Source organism: Erythrolamprus reginae, chromosome 8, assembly GCF_031021105.1.
Source record: "Erythrolamprus reginae isolate rEryReg1 chromosome 8, rEryReg1.hap1, whole genome shotgun sequence".
Lineage (NCBI taxonomy): Eukaryota > Metazoa > Chordata > Lepidosauria > Squamata > Dipsadidae > Erythrolamprus > Erythrolamprus reginae.
This window is the reverse complement of record NC_091957.1, coordinates 26,315,594-26,330,355: the sequence shown is the minus strand read 5'-3', so window position 1 is coordinate 26,330,355 and position 14,762 is coordinate 26,315,594. Positions and strand designations below refer to the sequence as shown.

General features: G+C 44.3%; 1 protein-coding gene across 2 annotated transcripts in view; it reads left to right on the top strand.

The window, feature by feature from the left end:
* LOC139171297 (protein-arginine deiminase type-3-like) overlaps positions 1-12,248 on the top strand; it is a 35,450-nt gene extending 23,202 nt beyond the window's left edge. For both annotated transcript variants that reach the window (XM_070759390.1, XM_070759391.1), the window contains 14 exons: positions 461-533; positions 799-860; positions 1,272-1,389; positions 1,749-1,874; positions 3,513-3,691; positions 4,139-4,242; positions 4,378-4,489; positions 6,636-6,743; positions 7,008-7,168; positions 7,737-7,878; positions 9,306-9,399; positions 9,702-9,793; positions 10,456-10,617; positions 11,060-12,248. In XM_070759390.1, coding sequence (XP_070615491.1) covers positions 461-533; positions 799-860; positions 1,272-1,389; positions 1,749-1,874; positions 3,513-3,691; positions 4,139-4,242; positions 4,378-4,489; positions 6,636-6,743; positions 7,008-7,168; positions 7,737-7,878; positions 9,306-9,399; positions 9,702-9,793; positions 10,456-10,617; positions 11,060-11,293 — 1,767 coding nt within the window. In that variant the 3' untranslated portion in view covers positions 11,294-12,248. The remainder of the gene's footprint in view (positions 1-460; positions 534-798; positions 861-1,271; positions 1,390-1,748; positions 1,875-3,512; positions 3,692-4,138; positions 4,243-4,377; positions 4,490-6,635; positions 6,744-7,007; positions 7,169-7,736; positions 7,879-9,305; positions 9,400-9,701; positions 9,794-10,455; positions 10,618-11,059) is intronic.
* The last annotated feature ends 2,514 nt before the right edge of the window (positions 12,249-14,762 follow it).

Below are 14,762 nucleotides of genomic sequence, written 5' to 3'. Positions count from 1 at the left end.
AAGTGGCAAGAAGCGAAGTCTGCCTTCCCTCTGGTGACCCTCCTTCCCCTCCTCCTCTCATGTGGGTCGGGGGGATGGCCGGATCCTTAGGGCAGAAGAGAAGCGACCCTTCACGCTATATTTGTGCATAAGGCAGACTTCGCTTCCTGCCAGTTAGCCACACCCACCCAGGTTTTGTGGCCTCCGGGTGTTTTGTTTTTTCTGTGAAACGGGTCCAAATGGCTCTTTGACTTTTTAAGGTTGCACACCCCTGGCTTAGAGAAAGCACTGTGAAGAAGTATATAAGTCTAAATGCAATTGCTATTTATCCACCACAAAGCAAATTAGAAATTTCCCAATTCAATATTTCTTTGGGCACAGGCACCCTGATAGATTATAAAGTTAGAAGCAGAGAAGTGTCACAGAGGGAGGATTTTAAGGGGTGCCACCCCCAATGTCCTTTGACTTAATTTTACTGCAGATCAGAGTTTCCTACTATGACGTTATCGGCGAGGTCCCCATGGCCAAAGTGACTCTGCATATTACCTGCATAGGTAAGCTGGCAAGGATGCAGAGGTGTGGCACGGCTCCAAAGTTAATTGGGGAGTGGGGGGTGGGCTATAACTCTGGATCGGTGAACTCTGCCCTGATCAGACTAGGATCAAGCAGGGGAAACGCAAAAGCAAATAACTAATTAACATGGCCTGAAATACATTTGTCTCACAGAAAAATGAGACTGGGGTGCAAGCAGAGGCTTTGGATGGGAAGAATGAAAGGTTTCTTTGTTTTAAATACCACTCCCTTGTTTTCTTCCTGCAGAAATATCCTTGGATGCTGATATAAACCGTTCGGGAACGGTGACCAAAGGAAGGAAGCAAAAGGTTAAAATAAGATTTTTAGTTGGAGCAGATTGATGGGGATGAAAATATTTTTAACATAATGCGGAGAGGTTGGAAAGCGGATGGCTTTGTGGGCTGTTTCTCCTGCTGACGGGAGGGTGGGATTTGCTAACACATCTGGGGCACACCTGGCTGGAGTGGTGCTATAATGAACTCACTTGGCTAATTACATTCATCTAAACCTAATCAATAAATACATAACAAACAAAATTGTAGCTTGATCACTTGGGAAGCAGATGCCACTTTTCACAAGAGCAGCTGAGACCACAGATTGGTCTTCTGGCAGCTTCTGGAGAGGAAGGTGGCTATTTTTCATGGCCTCCACAAAGGGGAGGAGGAACAGATCCAGCACTTTGCTGATGTCCATCCTGACACGGCTTCCCATCCCTGCAGGACCAGTGGAAGTGGGGGCCAGATGGAAAAGGCGCCATTCTCTTGGTGAACTGTGACCGAGACAACCGTACAGCCAAAGAGGAAGACAACAAGGACACCAAGCTGACCTCCATGCAAGGTAGGCATGAGGAGCACCCATTGTTAAGGGCATTTTTTTTTCATTCTCAAAAACTTTTAAGAGGTGTGGATTTCAACATCCACAATCTGTAAAGCAGTGTTGTTGCAATGGGGGTACACAAGGCTGAATACAGAGAGTCCTCAGCTGATGAACAGTTGCAATTATTCTGATCACAGAATAGGTTCTTGATGGTCCATATAATACTCCAAAGTTATCATCAATGGTCATGCCATGCAAAATTGTGAACAGTTGAGGTCATCAGTCGAACTAAAGCCAGATTGTGGTTAATGAAAGTGTGAGACCAGAAGTCAAGAGTTTCTGTCTCAACTCGAATTGAATTGAATTGGTTCTCCTTTTAGACCTTGAGGACATGTCCCGTATGATCCTGACAACTAAGGGACCTAATGAAGTTTTTGCAAAGTACCAGCTGACTCTCCACATCTCAAAAGCTGATGGGGACAAAGTGGGGGTCTTCTACGCTAAAGGTAAGTGTTGAAGGCCAGCAGGCCGTTGGGCCCCAGGACTGAGGCTGAAGGCAAACGAAACAAAGGCCCAAGGGAGAAGGCTTATTCTAGATTATCCAAGTGACCATGGTGTCCAGTCTTCCTTTTTATGCTCATCGCCTAGTATTTTCAAGAGGTTCAAGTTGATACTTATCTTCGTCGTCCCATATCAAAGAAGAAATCCATAATTTTGTTATGACAGCTCAAAAATCTGACCAGCTCTCTGGTCACCAATGACAGCCACAAGTTCCTTTGGTTCTAAAAGGGTTAATGCACTTGGTTTTAATTATGCAGATTGCTTAAAACTGCCGGATCTGGATAAAGGTATGTATGTTTGCTTTCAAGAAATCAACAGATAAGATGACACCATCTATGACACTTGATAAATGTACAGATATGAACTTATTTCTTCTTTTATTTTCTTCCTTTCTCTCTTTACTTCCCGTCTTCTTTCACTCTCTTCTTTTTGTTTCTTTCCTTTCTTTTTTCTTAGCTTTTTCTTTCTTTCTATATATATAAGTGTGTACAGTGATCCCTCGAGTTTCGCGTCCTCGAGCATCGCGAAAGGGCTATATCGCGAGTTTTCAACCCGGAAGTAAACAACACCATCTGCGCATGTGTGCCCTTTTTTTCTATGGCCACGCATGCGTAGATGGTGGAGTTTCCCCAGCTGGGAAGCAATAAGAGCAACGGGGTGGGCGGGGGAAGGCCGGGCGGCGCGCGCGCGGGGGCCGCTTCCCAGCTGGGAAGCAATAAGAGCAACGGGGTGTACAGTGGTCCCTCGATCATCGCGAGGGTTCCGTTCCAGGACCCCAAGCGATGATCGATTTTTCGCGAAGTAGCGGTGCGGTAGTAAAAACACCATCTGCGTATGCGCAGATGGTGTTTTTACTTCCACCGCAGCAGCGAGGAGCCGAAGATTGGGGTTTCCCCGCCGCCTCGCTGCTGCCGCTTGTCCGCACGCGCGCCGCCCAGCCTTCCCCCGCCCACCCCGTTGCTCTTATTGCTTCCCAGCTGGGAAGCGGCCCCCGCGCGCGCGCGCCGCCCGGCCTTCCCCCACCCACCCCGTTGCTCTTATTGCTTCCCAGCTGGGAAGCGGCCCCCGCGCGCGCGCGCCGCCCGGCCTTCCCCCACCCACCCCGTTGCTCTTATTGCTTCCCAGCTGGGAAGCGGCCCCCCGCGCGCGCGCCACCCGGCCTTCCCCCGCCCACCCCGTTGCTCTTATTGCTTCCCAGCTGGGAAGCGGCCCCCGCGCGCGCGCGCCGCCCGGCCTTCCCCCGCCCACCCCGTTGCTCTTATTGCTTCCCAGCTGGGGAAACTCCACCATCTACGCATGCGTGGCCATAGAAAAAAAGGGCACGCATGCGCAGATGGTGTTGTTTACTTCCGGGTTGAAAACTCGCGATATAGCCCTTTCGCAATGCTCGAGGACGCGAAACTCGAGGGATCACTGTATTCTGATTTATAATTGTATACTCAATTGTATACATTTGTATTGATATTTGCACACTTCTTTTATTTTATGTATCCTTTCTATTTATCTTTAATAAAGATTATATATTTTTCTTTTAAAAAAGGAACAAATAAATGAATAATACAGGATTGAATTTTGATTCATAGACAAGAAGGAACAGAGATACTACAAACACGTTTTGGGATCTGGAAAGATCTCCTACCATGTGAAACAGAACCCTGGTCAAGCGGAGAGCGTTTTCTATGTGGAAGGGCTGCAATTTCCTGACATTGACTTCTCAGGGCTTGTCACTTTCTACGCGTCACTCCTGGAGCCTGCCAAGCAGGTATGGAGAACATCAAAGAGAACATGGGGAAGAGGGAGAAAGAAGAACCTTCGGCAGGGAAATGGAGAAAGCATCTGGGATGCTTTTTCAGTCATCATCCTAGGACCTCTCTCTAGGACATCTTCATTTATCAGCTATTCAATGGATTGTGGGTCAGGAAACAGAACCCCCCAAAATTGCAGGAATTCTATTTTATTGTTATAGAAAGTACAATGAACAGAATCTTGCAATCTTAAATTTCCTTTAGTAAAGAAGATCAACATGGTATTATCTTGAGCTTCTTTCTTACCCCTCTTCCTTTCTTGAACTAAAGAGAATGTTGGCCTCTCTTTCTGTTGTTGTTTTTACTTCAAGCTTAGCTCTGTACTCTAAATCTTGTAGCTTTTAAATGTTTACGTGAATTCAACATATTTCGTGGTCCTTGTCTCCTGTGTTTTCCTGCTTCAGGGGTCCCCAGAAACTTCCATTTTCATGGATAGCTTGATCTTCCGTGTTGCTCCATGGATTATGACTCCAAACACCTTGCAGCCAGTTTCTGTTTACGTCTGCAGGTAAGGAGTCATGGACCAACATACACGTATGAAGCTTTTTGTACACCCACCATCAAGTTTGGTAAACACCCGAGCCTTTATTTTATCCCTCTTATTTTTTTCTTCTAATCGCCACCTCTTCTTCTGAATGTACAGTGCCTATGGTAATGTTGATTTTGTGGAAAGTATAAGGAAGCTTGCCAAAAAAGCTGGATGCAAATTTATTATCTGCCCGGAAGAGAAAAATGACAAAGACGTGTGGATCCAGGTAGGTCACAGACCAGAGGCGGTTTGGGTCAGATGGTCCACTGAATGAGATCCTGATGCTAAAACCTGGAGCAGAAATTCAGGTAGTTCTTATCCTGTACATCATCCTCATCTTTTAACAACCTCAAAATCCCTTTCGGGGTGGAGTCTGTGCAACTGAATGGAGGTAGCAGAGTGTTTAATAGTCAGATGCCTTTCCTGCTGCCAATGCGGAGTTTTGTTCAACAGATACATATTCTCATTGTATAGAGTGGCAATTAATTTTGCCATGGGGCCGCATGAGAAATTGGGATGGTTTTAGAGGGCCGGACTAATAAAATTAACTCAATTCTACCCAATTCTGTTTAATTTCCTCCCTTCCTTTCTCCTCCCCTTTCCTTCTTTCCTTCCCCATTTCATTTCTTTCCTCCTTCCCTTTTCTCCCCTTCCTTCCCTTCCCTTTCTCTTTCTTTCATTTTCTTTCTTTCTTCCCTTTCCTTCCTTCCCTCCCCTTTCCTTTCCTGTTCCATTCCTTTCCTCCTTTCCTTTCCTTTTCTTTTCTAAGTGGAAGTTTCATATTTTATTGCAAATCATTGTGATTGTGAAAAAATGAAATATAAATTATTTTAATAAATAAGGAATGTCCTGTTATATTGCCAGCACACCTAAAGATGGGGTCCCAAAACTTGGCAACTTTAAGACTTGTGGACTCCCAGAATTCAACTCCCAGCTTCTCCCCCACCCTCTCTCTCAAGCAGTTCCAACGATCTCTGCTGGCTGCTAGGTAAAACTGAAACTCACAGATAGCTGGTGGGCTGGTTACAGACAGTGGGCAGGCCGGATGTGGCCCATGGGCCGCACCTTGCCCAGGTCTGGTGGGGAGAGAGAGAGAGAGAGAACTATCTGCCTCTACCTAGGATTGAACTCACAGCCTCCTGATTGTGTGGCGAGAGCTCCACTGCTTGGCCACCGTACCACTACTGTAGTTCTTATCTTGTATATCTCCAGAAATAATTGGAAGTGTTTTTAATCAATGTTATGTAGCATCTCTTCCTTGTAATGCATCCACTGGTATGATAACATCAAAGGTTTAATAGAAATTCTTATCCATAATTATGGTTCACTCTGTTGCCTATAAAGAATATTTGTAACTTGGGGTTGACATGAGGAGGAGCAGGAAAACTCTAAGCTTGCTTCTTTCATGCAGATGTTTCATTGGCCAAACTAGCCAGCTCAGAGAGCACCAAGAATCCCATAGGCCACCTCCTCCCTGCATACTCCATTCTAGCACTGACAAAGTTACCTAGTTGGGTCATGAATAAAGTGACCAGATTATTACCTTGGTAAAGTGGGACACCATTCCGGGGGGTGGGGGGAGAGAACACAGACGTACGGATGGTGGCGTGAGCCCAAACTCATGCAAGGCTTCAACCGTGACCCTGTTGTAAAGCAACCCATCACCAATTTTTGCCAATCCCTACTGCAGAAGGCAAAGGGGTTGGCAGATGCAAACCAGCTGAGCAAACGCGTTTAAGGGATCCCAGAAGGGGAGCCGATCCCTTCTGCATGAAACCAGCTTGCAAAAAGCACCGTGCTTAGGTGAAACAATTACTGGGAGAGAGAGGAAAAAAACAAACTCCGAATGCGGATCAGTTGTTCCCTGAACTTACGAGAGAGAGATTGGAACTCGTTTAGTGGAGCTTCTCCTGCTTTCCTGAGATCGGCACCGGCAGAGGAGGCAGGAAACGAGCAAGGAGGAGGAGCCACAGCCAGCAGCCCACGCCACTCCAGCTACAGTGCTGGGAAGAGCTGCTCGGCGTCAGTCTTTTTTACGGTCCAGCCCCCCCTCGCTCGGGGAGCATGCTCGGAGCCTAGAGCTGTCTCCTCGCAGCCAGACCTTTGGCTGTCAGACGTCAGAGGTGGTGCTCCTCCCGGCCAAGGTCTCCAAGCTCAAGACCATCGCATATTGCCCCAACCCATCCCCTTCGTTTAAGGTGACCAGACGTCCCATTTAAAAAAAAACCAGGACTTTTTGAAAACATTGCGGAACGCGGGACAAATTTCCCAAAAGTGGGACTGTCCTGCCAAAAGTGGGACGCCTGGTCACCTTAGCTAAAGAGGTGACCTTGAAACCTTTTAATTTTATTTCAATTCTTCTGTCAATTTAGGATGAGATGGAGTTTGGGTACATCCAGGCTCCCCACAAAACATTTCCAGTTGTCTTTGACTCCCCAAGAAATGGAGACCTGAAGGATTTCCCCTTTAAGGAGGTTTTGGTAAGTTGTATTCTGCCCCCCACCCCCAGCTTTGATTTTGGCTGTTGAAAAATCACAGCTCTGCATTTTATCCTCAACACTTAATTCATAAAAACATCAAAATTCATGGTTGCCTTACTGATATTCCCATCATCAAAGATGAGACTGATGGGTCAAAAGGACTGGGAGCAAGTTTTCTAAGCATTTGTCTAACTCAAATACAGCATGGATAAAAAGAGGATTGAATAAGATGTGTATGACACAACTGTTTGTTTTCCCTCCAAGGGTCCAGATTTCGGGTATGTAAAACGGGAGTCATCCTCTGATGAACATCCTAGCGGTAGTAGCCTGGACTCATTTGGGAATCTTGAAGTCAGCCCTCCGGTGTACGTCAAAGGCAAGGAATATCCCCTGGGGCGCATCCTAATAGGGTCCCGCTTCCCTAGGTAAGTGATGACAGGAGATTATAAGAAGATTCCCACGTATCTGTGGTTTAAACTCATAAGAGTCTCTAGGGATTCCTCTTCCCATATGGAGGTTCTGGAGAAGTTTGCCCTAGCAACCACACATTTCTCCATGTTAATGACGTTCAATCTTTACCGCGAATGCCAGTAGGGATGTGCATGGGAAATCTGATTGTTCTAGCAAGACTCTCCCCAGGAACAGACTGGAGAGAAAGCTTCCAAAAAGTGAGCAGAGCCTTTAAACAAGGCTATGGAGATTTTTAAAAAATATTGTATTTTTCAATGATTGTAACTTGGATGAAGGGGGACTGAATAAAAGGGAAAGAGTCCCTTGGTTGGATGCAACCCTTAATCAAAAGCTGCCCTGTCTCATAAGATGCTAAAACATCACCTGGCCGGTTAAGTTTTGGGTAAATTTAATATAAGACACATTTAATACTGTGGTTTATCTTTTAATGAATGGTGTAGTATGATTTAGGGTGCATTAATAAATCATGGTTTAGCACACCATGAGAATTCAGATCCCACTTTTTTTGGGGGGGGGTGTTAGGTTCCAGGAGCCAATGTCCAAACTGGTCAAGGACTTCCTCTACAGCCAAATTGTACAATCTCCCATTGACCTCTACACGGATTGGCTCACTGTGGGACACGTAGATGAATTTGTCAGCTTCGTGCCTGCCCCAGACCGGAAGGTATGGATCCATACTCTTCTTTCCAATTTGAAAGAGCTTAAAGCATAAAATCCATTGCAATCTCCTCCTATGTTGGCTCTGCTACCAATTGCAGCAGTCTGGGGTTTTTTCCTGGTCGTTTCTTCATTGTGATGCAGATGATGCAACTTTTCACATAACTGTCCCTGTCTTTCTTTTTGCCGAGCCACCAGAATTGCCTCCATGCTAAGTATAAAGTCTTTAGGAACCCAAAATGTCCTGCTGACTTGATGTCGTGGCTCCTCTGGAGGATTAGGGTGTGCAGAGTTTTTTCCTCTTACATGCTAGGCCATCTCTTTACTCAAGATGCCTTTGCATAATTAGTGAACATGTCAAGGAAACTTAGGAGGCTGGTCAACAGCTGCAGGCAGAATTGTTTGACATTCTACATCTCCACCCACTGCCCTTAGACAGCTTCTAAGTCTTCTATAAAGTGTCCCACCAGAGCCTTCTTAGCCCTTAGAAATTGGTCTAACCAAATATTTCAAATTTCTATTCTTAAGAGCCTGGAGGCTTATAAGTTCTATATGGAGGTTCTCAGTCATCCAGGTTTTCCCAAAGGTTCTTTTTCAAAAGGCAGCTGGACAATGCAACAGCATTTAGACTTCCCATATTTTTCAGAGCATAAGACGCCTTTAGACTTATATACCGCTACACACTGCCTTACAGCTCTCTCTAAGCAGTTTACAGAGTCAGCTTCTTGCTTCCAGCAAACTCAGAAGGATGGAAGGATGGGTCTACCTTGAGCCAGTCAGGGTCAAAATTCTGACAGTCAGCAGAATTAGCTTGCAATACTGCATTTTAACCACTCTGTCACCACAGCTCTTAGAACTGAAGATAGAACAGAGAATGGCTGATGGAAATGAAGCAGTTTTTGGATGAGAAGTGAAACAACTTCAAGAAAAAAGGGACAACCAGTTGGTATATTGCAATTTTGAGCTCTTTTAGGGAACTTCATTGAATTTCTAACACAACGGAGACCCTGTTTTGCTGCCAAAGGAATAACAGAGTCAGAAGGGACTTTGGAGGTCTTCTAGTCCAACCCAGAGCAGAGATATTCACAAGGATCAGTCCTAAGGCTTTAGCAGATGACTGTTTTCAAGGTGGATCTCTGATCCAGCTGTTAATCTCTAGGGTTTGTAGAGACCAAGAACTGGAACTGATTAAACATCAGTATACTTATAGAATACCTCTTCCCTAAAAACCTTGATATGAGAAAAGACTTAAATAACTTACCAACTTTCTCCTCTCCACCTGTGTGATGGATGAAAACTTGTTATGGCGATCAAAGTGTCTTTCATCAGTTTCTGTCTGCCCTGCGTCAAGCTTCTCCTAAGCTGCTAACTTCTTATGTTTAGGCTGCTAGTCCTCTCTGTCCTACAGGTATCTGCCTTACTCCCTCATTCCAGGGTTTCCGCATGCTGCTGGCCAGCCCGACAGCCTGCTTCAATCTGCTGAAAAAGAAGGAAAAGGAAGGCCACGGGAAAGCCAGAAGGCCTGAAGGTCGGGTGATTCATCCTCTTCTGTGTAGGACTTTTAACTTAAACAAAAGTTAACTGGGAAGCCCAATTTTTCCAAAGGACGCTTCGTTTTCTGAAAAGGATGAGATCAACTGTTGGGCTGTGTTGTGTTACAAGGAGTTGTGTATCTCCTTTCCAACACGGTCTCCCCATTGGGAACCTGCAAGGAGTTTATCTATTGTAGAATAGTTACAATAATCCTTCACACCAAGCACTGGGCTTCTAACTAGGGATGAAAAGAAACATGCACACCAAAAACCAAATCATTTTGCTTTTTTCGAATAGGAATTGAAGTTCAGAAACATGGTCCGGAGTCCCGTTCCATATCAGAAATCATTGCTGACAGATTCTTACATGACTGGAATGAATACTGCCAAGTAAGATCCCACCTATTGTGCTATTAAATCTGGAGACCGAGTGATCCAATAAAGAGGGCTAAGGGGTTATTCATTGTTCTGTTCAGATGGGGATGGCCCTACGTAATCAGTAAATTATTAAGGCAAGGGGTTATATTTGAAAATAGACCCAGCTCTCCAATCAGATTCTAAAACTTCCAGGGATTACAGATTGTCCTTGACTTAACAATAGTTCGCTTAATGACCATTCCAAGTTGTGATGACACTGAACAAAGTGACGTAGGGATCATTTTTCACACTTAGGCCTGTTGCACCATCCCTATGGTCAAGTGACTTATGTTTCAATGATTGACAACTGACTCAGGGTCACATGATCCCTTTTGATGACCTTCTGACAAGCAAAGGCAATGAGTAAACCAGGTTGACGTAATAACTGTGTTACTAGTTTAACAACCGCAGGGATCCACTTAAGAAACTTGGCAAAGAAAATCTTAAAATAGATTGAAGTGCACTTAACAAATTTCTTACTTACATACATTGTGGGCTCGATTGTGGCCCCAACTCCACTACTTCCTGCATTGACGTTATGGTTTCATTGAATTCACTTGGTGGGCACTGACGTATTAAGTGTGGCCTCTCTCTACTTTCTTTTTCCATGAAGCTTCTCTTTCTTCCCTTTTCAGAATTGCATTAACTGGAACAGAACCATCCTTCAAGAGCAGCTGGGCCTGGCAGAGGAAGACATTATTGAGATACCTCAGCTTTTTCATCCTTACCTCAATTTACCTAAGAATTTTGCTCCTAGAGTGATCAAGGCTTCCGCTGTGGCCTATTTCCCAGACATGGTAAGACTACCAACCCAAATGGGTTTTGAGAAGAACCCAGCAGGTCCTCTCAGTCAAAGGTTCAGTTTACTTCAACTTTGGCTGTCCTTTGGAGAATTAGTGGGCATCTCACCTGGAGCCAGATTTTGCCTTCTGGTTGCCAACCTTTCTGAAGGCAAAAGTGGTGGTATGACAAGAAAGAAGACACACACCTTTTGAGTGTTGTTTGGGATACATACATCACAAGAAACTCTTAAGATAGTGGTCCCAACCCTTTGGGGCTTGCTGGCCCAGCTGTGGGGGACAGGGGAACTGGATTGTGTGAGTGGCAGGTAGGTGCCCACTGGCCCATCACTCGTGTGATATAACTTATTATTCTCCTTTCCATTGAATTTTACTATGCTTCAAAATTATGTTGATTGCTATCTAACCTGTTAGACAACTGGTTATCTCCCTTGTGCAGGTAAATATGATTGTTCTGGGGAAACACCTGGGCATTCCGAAGCCATTCGGACCCATCATCAACGGCCAATGCTGCTTGGAAAAAGAGGTCCGACGTCTCCTGGAGCCATTAGGGTTGTCCTGCAATTTCATTGATGACTATGGAACTTACTTTATCAGCCATGGTGATGTTCATTGTGGCACAAATGTCCACCGGAAGCCCTTTTCCTTCAAGTGGTGGAATATTAAGCCTTGAGGGCCTCATCATGCCTTCTACTTTCCATCCAATCAAGATTTCTGTGTCTTCTCCTGCATTTCCACAGGAAATCCAGTAGCTTTTCCAAGAATTCCTGGTGATTCCTCTTCCGGTGGTTATATGAAGGTGCTTGGAAGCTTCTCTTGTGATTTAGACTTTCTCCAGTATCTAAGAAGGCTTTTCTCACTTCTAAATGTATCAAGTCTGCAAAATGTTGTCTGTTATGTTTCCCCAATTACCCAAAGGAACAGAGGGCAGCTAGGTTCAGGCAGGGTGATCTAATCCAGAGGTATCAAACCTGCAGCCTGCAAACTGCAGACCCATCCCCTGGTTTAGTAAAGGAGGAGAAAACCGCAATCTGTCACATGACAAAAACATGACACTGCAAATTTGATACCCTGCTCTAATCTTTTTAAAGATTTTAATTCTAATCCTTTTCCTTATCTACACACAATAATTCTAAAACTAGTTATAGTGGTTCAAGAAAACATTTCATAACCCTAGTTGGTTCATGGTCCTCCAAAGAATGCGATTTCTCTCACCTCTCCAAACCTCATCAGCTCAGGTAGAGTCAAGTCAGATTGTCACAAATCAAGAAGTCCCCAAAACATACTCCAAAATTAGACATCCAACAGATGTAGAACATTGTCCACAGTCTTGAACTTGGGATGACAGAGTTGTGTTGTGAAGGCTGGCAGCCCTTCCAATTGTACAGATTGAAATAGTCATGAGTAATCAGTCCATGTTTCAGTGTTATGTTGATTTCTATCATTTCAACCACTTGATTTGCAAAGAGGCATTATAAGGGTGTAATGATTGTGAAGTCCATATTTCTTTGGCTCTTTGTTTTTAAATGGAATGTGCACTACTGAATTATTTTATATTAAAAAAAAACTTGCAGAGGCTTTTCTCACGGATCTACCAATTGTTTGAATAAATTGTGAAGAACAGTTAAGCATTGTGTTCCATTTTTAAAATTGATGTGTCTGTTATACAGTCATAAAGGCAGAATGATTTTGAGGGCATGAATATGGTAGCCTTCAACTTACAAGAGTTTGCTTAGTGACCGTTCAAAGTTACGGCACTGAAAAAAGTGAGTTTATCAGAGTTACAACCTTTGCAACATCATGGGATCTAAATGCAAGAGATTGGCAACTGGTTCATATTTATGACCGTTTCTGTGTCCCAAGGACATGCAATGCCCATTTGTACCTCACGACAAGCAAACTCAATGGGGAAGCCAGGTCCACTTAGCAACCAGGTTACTAACTAATCAACTGCAGCGATTCACTTAACAGCTGTGGCAAGAAAAGTCATAGTATGGGGCAAAACTCACTTAACAGATAAGGACTTACTGTATCCTGACTTGGGATGGCTTAAAGGTCATGTGACTGGCTTAAAGGTGACCAACTTGACATCACTCACATCAAGGGTTTGGGTTAGGGTGCCTGGCCTCTCCTTGCTTTAAAGAGATACAAGATACTATATTTTCTATTACTGAACATCCAAAATATACTATTTAATCCTACATGTATACACGCCATATGCGTACATACATATTATACACAGGCACTCAAAAATATACATTATATGTGAACTCCCCAACTCTGGACACTTTCAAGAAGAGATTGGACTGCCACTTGGCTGGGGTGCTTTAGGATTCCTGCTCAGGCAGGGGGTTGGACTTAATGACCTGCATGGTCCCTTTCAACTCTAACAATAAATAAAATAATATATATTATATATATTATATATATTATCTAACAAAATGAAATTCAAGGGTGGAAAAAAAGGATTCTACTTTTAGGCAAGAAAAACAAAATGCACAACTACAGTATATGTGATACCTTGCTCAATAGTAGTATTTGTGAAAGGGATCTTGAAGTCCTAGTGGACAACCATTTAAATATGAGCCAACAGTGTGCAGCAGCTGCCAAAAAAGGCAACACACTTCTGTGCTGCATAAACAGAGGGATAGACTCAAGACCACATGAAGTGTAAATGCCACTTTATTATACCTTGGTAAGGTCACACTTGGAATATTGCATTCAGTTTTGGTCTCCATGTTCTAAAAAGGATGTTGAGACTTTAGAAAGAGTACAGAGAAGAACAACAGAGATGATTAGGGGCCTGGAGGCTAAAACATGAAGAACGGTTGCAGAAACTGAGTATGTCTAGTTTAGTGAAAAGAAGGACCAGGGGAGACATGATAGCAGTGTTGCAATATCTCAGGGGTTGCCACAAAGAAGAGGGAGTCAAGCTATTCTCCAAAGCACCTGAGGGCAAGACAAGAAGCAATGAATGAAAATTAATCAAGGAGAGAAGCAACATAGAACTAAGGAGAAATTTCATGTCAGAAAAATTAATCAGTGGAACAGCTTGCCTCCGGAAGTGTGGATGCTACAACACTCAATGCTTTTAAGAACAGCTTGGACAATCCTTAGTCTGAAATGGTATAGAGCAATGATGGTGAACCTATGGCATGAGTGCCACAGGTGGCATGCGGAGCCATATCTGCTGGCACGTGAGCCGTTGCCCGAGCCCAGCTCCAATGTGCATGTGTGTGCCGGCCAGTTGATTTTTGGCTTGCACAGAGGCTCTGGGAGGGCATTTTCGGCTTCCAGAGATCCTCCAGGGGGAGGGCATTGTTACCCTCCCCCGGCTCCAGGGGGCGAAACACGAGCCTACTGGGCCCATCAGAAGTTGGGAAACAGGCTGTTTCCAGCCTCCAGAGAGCCTCCAAGAGGCAGGGGAAGCTGTGTTCGCCCTCCCCAGGCATTGAATTATGGGTGTGGGCACTTGCGCATGTGCAAAAGCACACAAACAAACTCTTTCGGCACCCAAGGAAAAAAAGGTTCACCATCACTGCTATAGTTTCCTGCCTGAGCAGGAGATTGGATTAGAAGACCTCCAAGGTCCCTTCCAATTCTGATATTCTGCTTGGAAGAAAGAGAATGGATGCGAAGTCAACTCAAATCTTTGTCCCTTTCCCTGCAGGTAAATATGCTTAGGGAAATACCTCGGCATTCCCAAGCCATATGGACCCATCATCCACGGCCAGTGTTGTTTGGAAACGAAAGTCCACTCTCTTCTCGAGCCATTGGGCCTCTCCTACATGTTCATTGATGACTTTTTCATCTATCGTATTTTATCGGGAGAAATTCATTGTGGCACCAACGTCCAGGGGGAAACGTTTTCCTTTCACTGGTGGAATATTCGTCTGTGGAAAAAAACTGCCCTGTTATCTCAGATTTAATGTTCTCAACCATTTGTCTTTCAGGAAGCAGCAGCATGGAAAATTGTAGAAGGAGAAGGAGAAACTTTCCCAGAGATAATTTTTGTTTATTTTTATTTATTTTGTCAAAACATGTACAAGATAGTAGGTAAGGTATAGACATAAACAAAAGCAAAGGAGGTATAGGTAAAATAGGCAATAGGAGAGTAGGACAGGGACGGTAGGCACAATGGT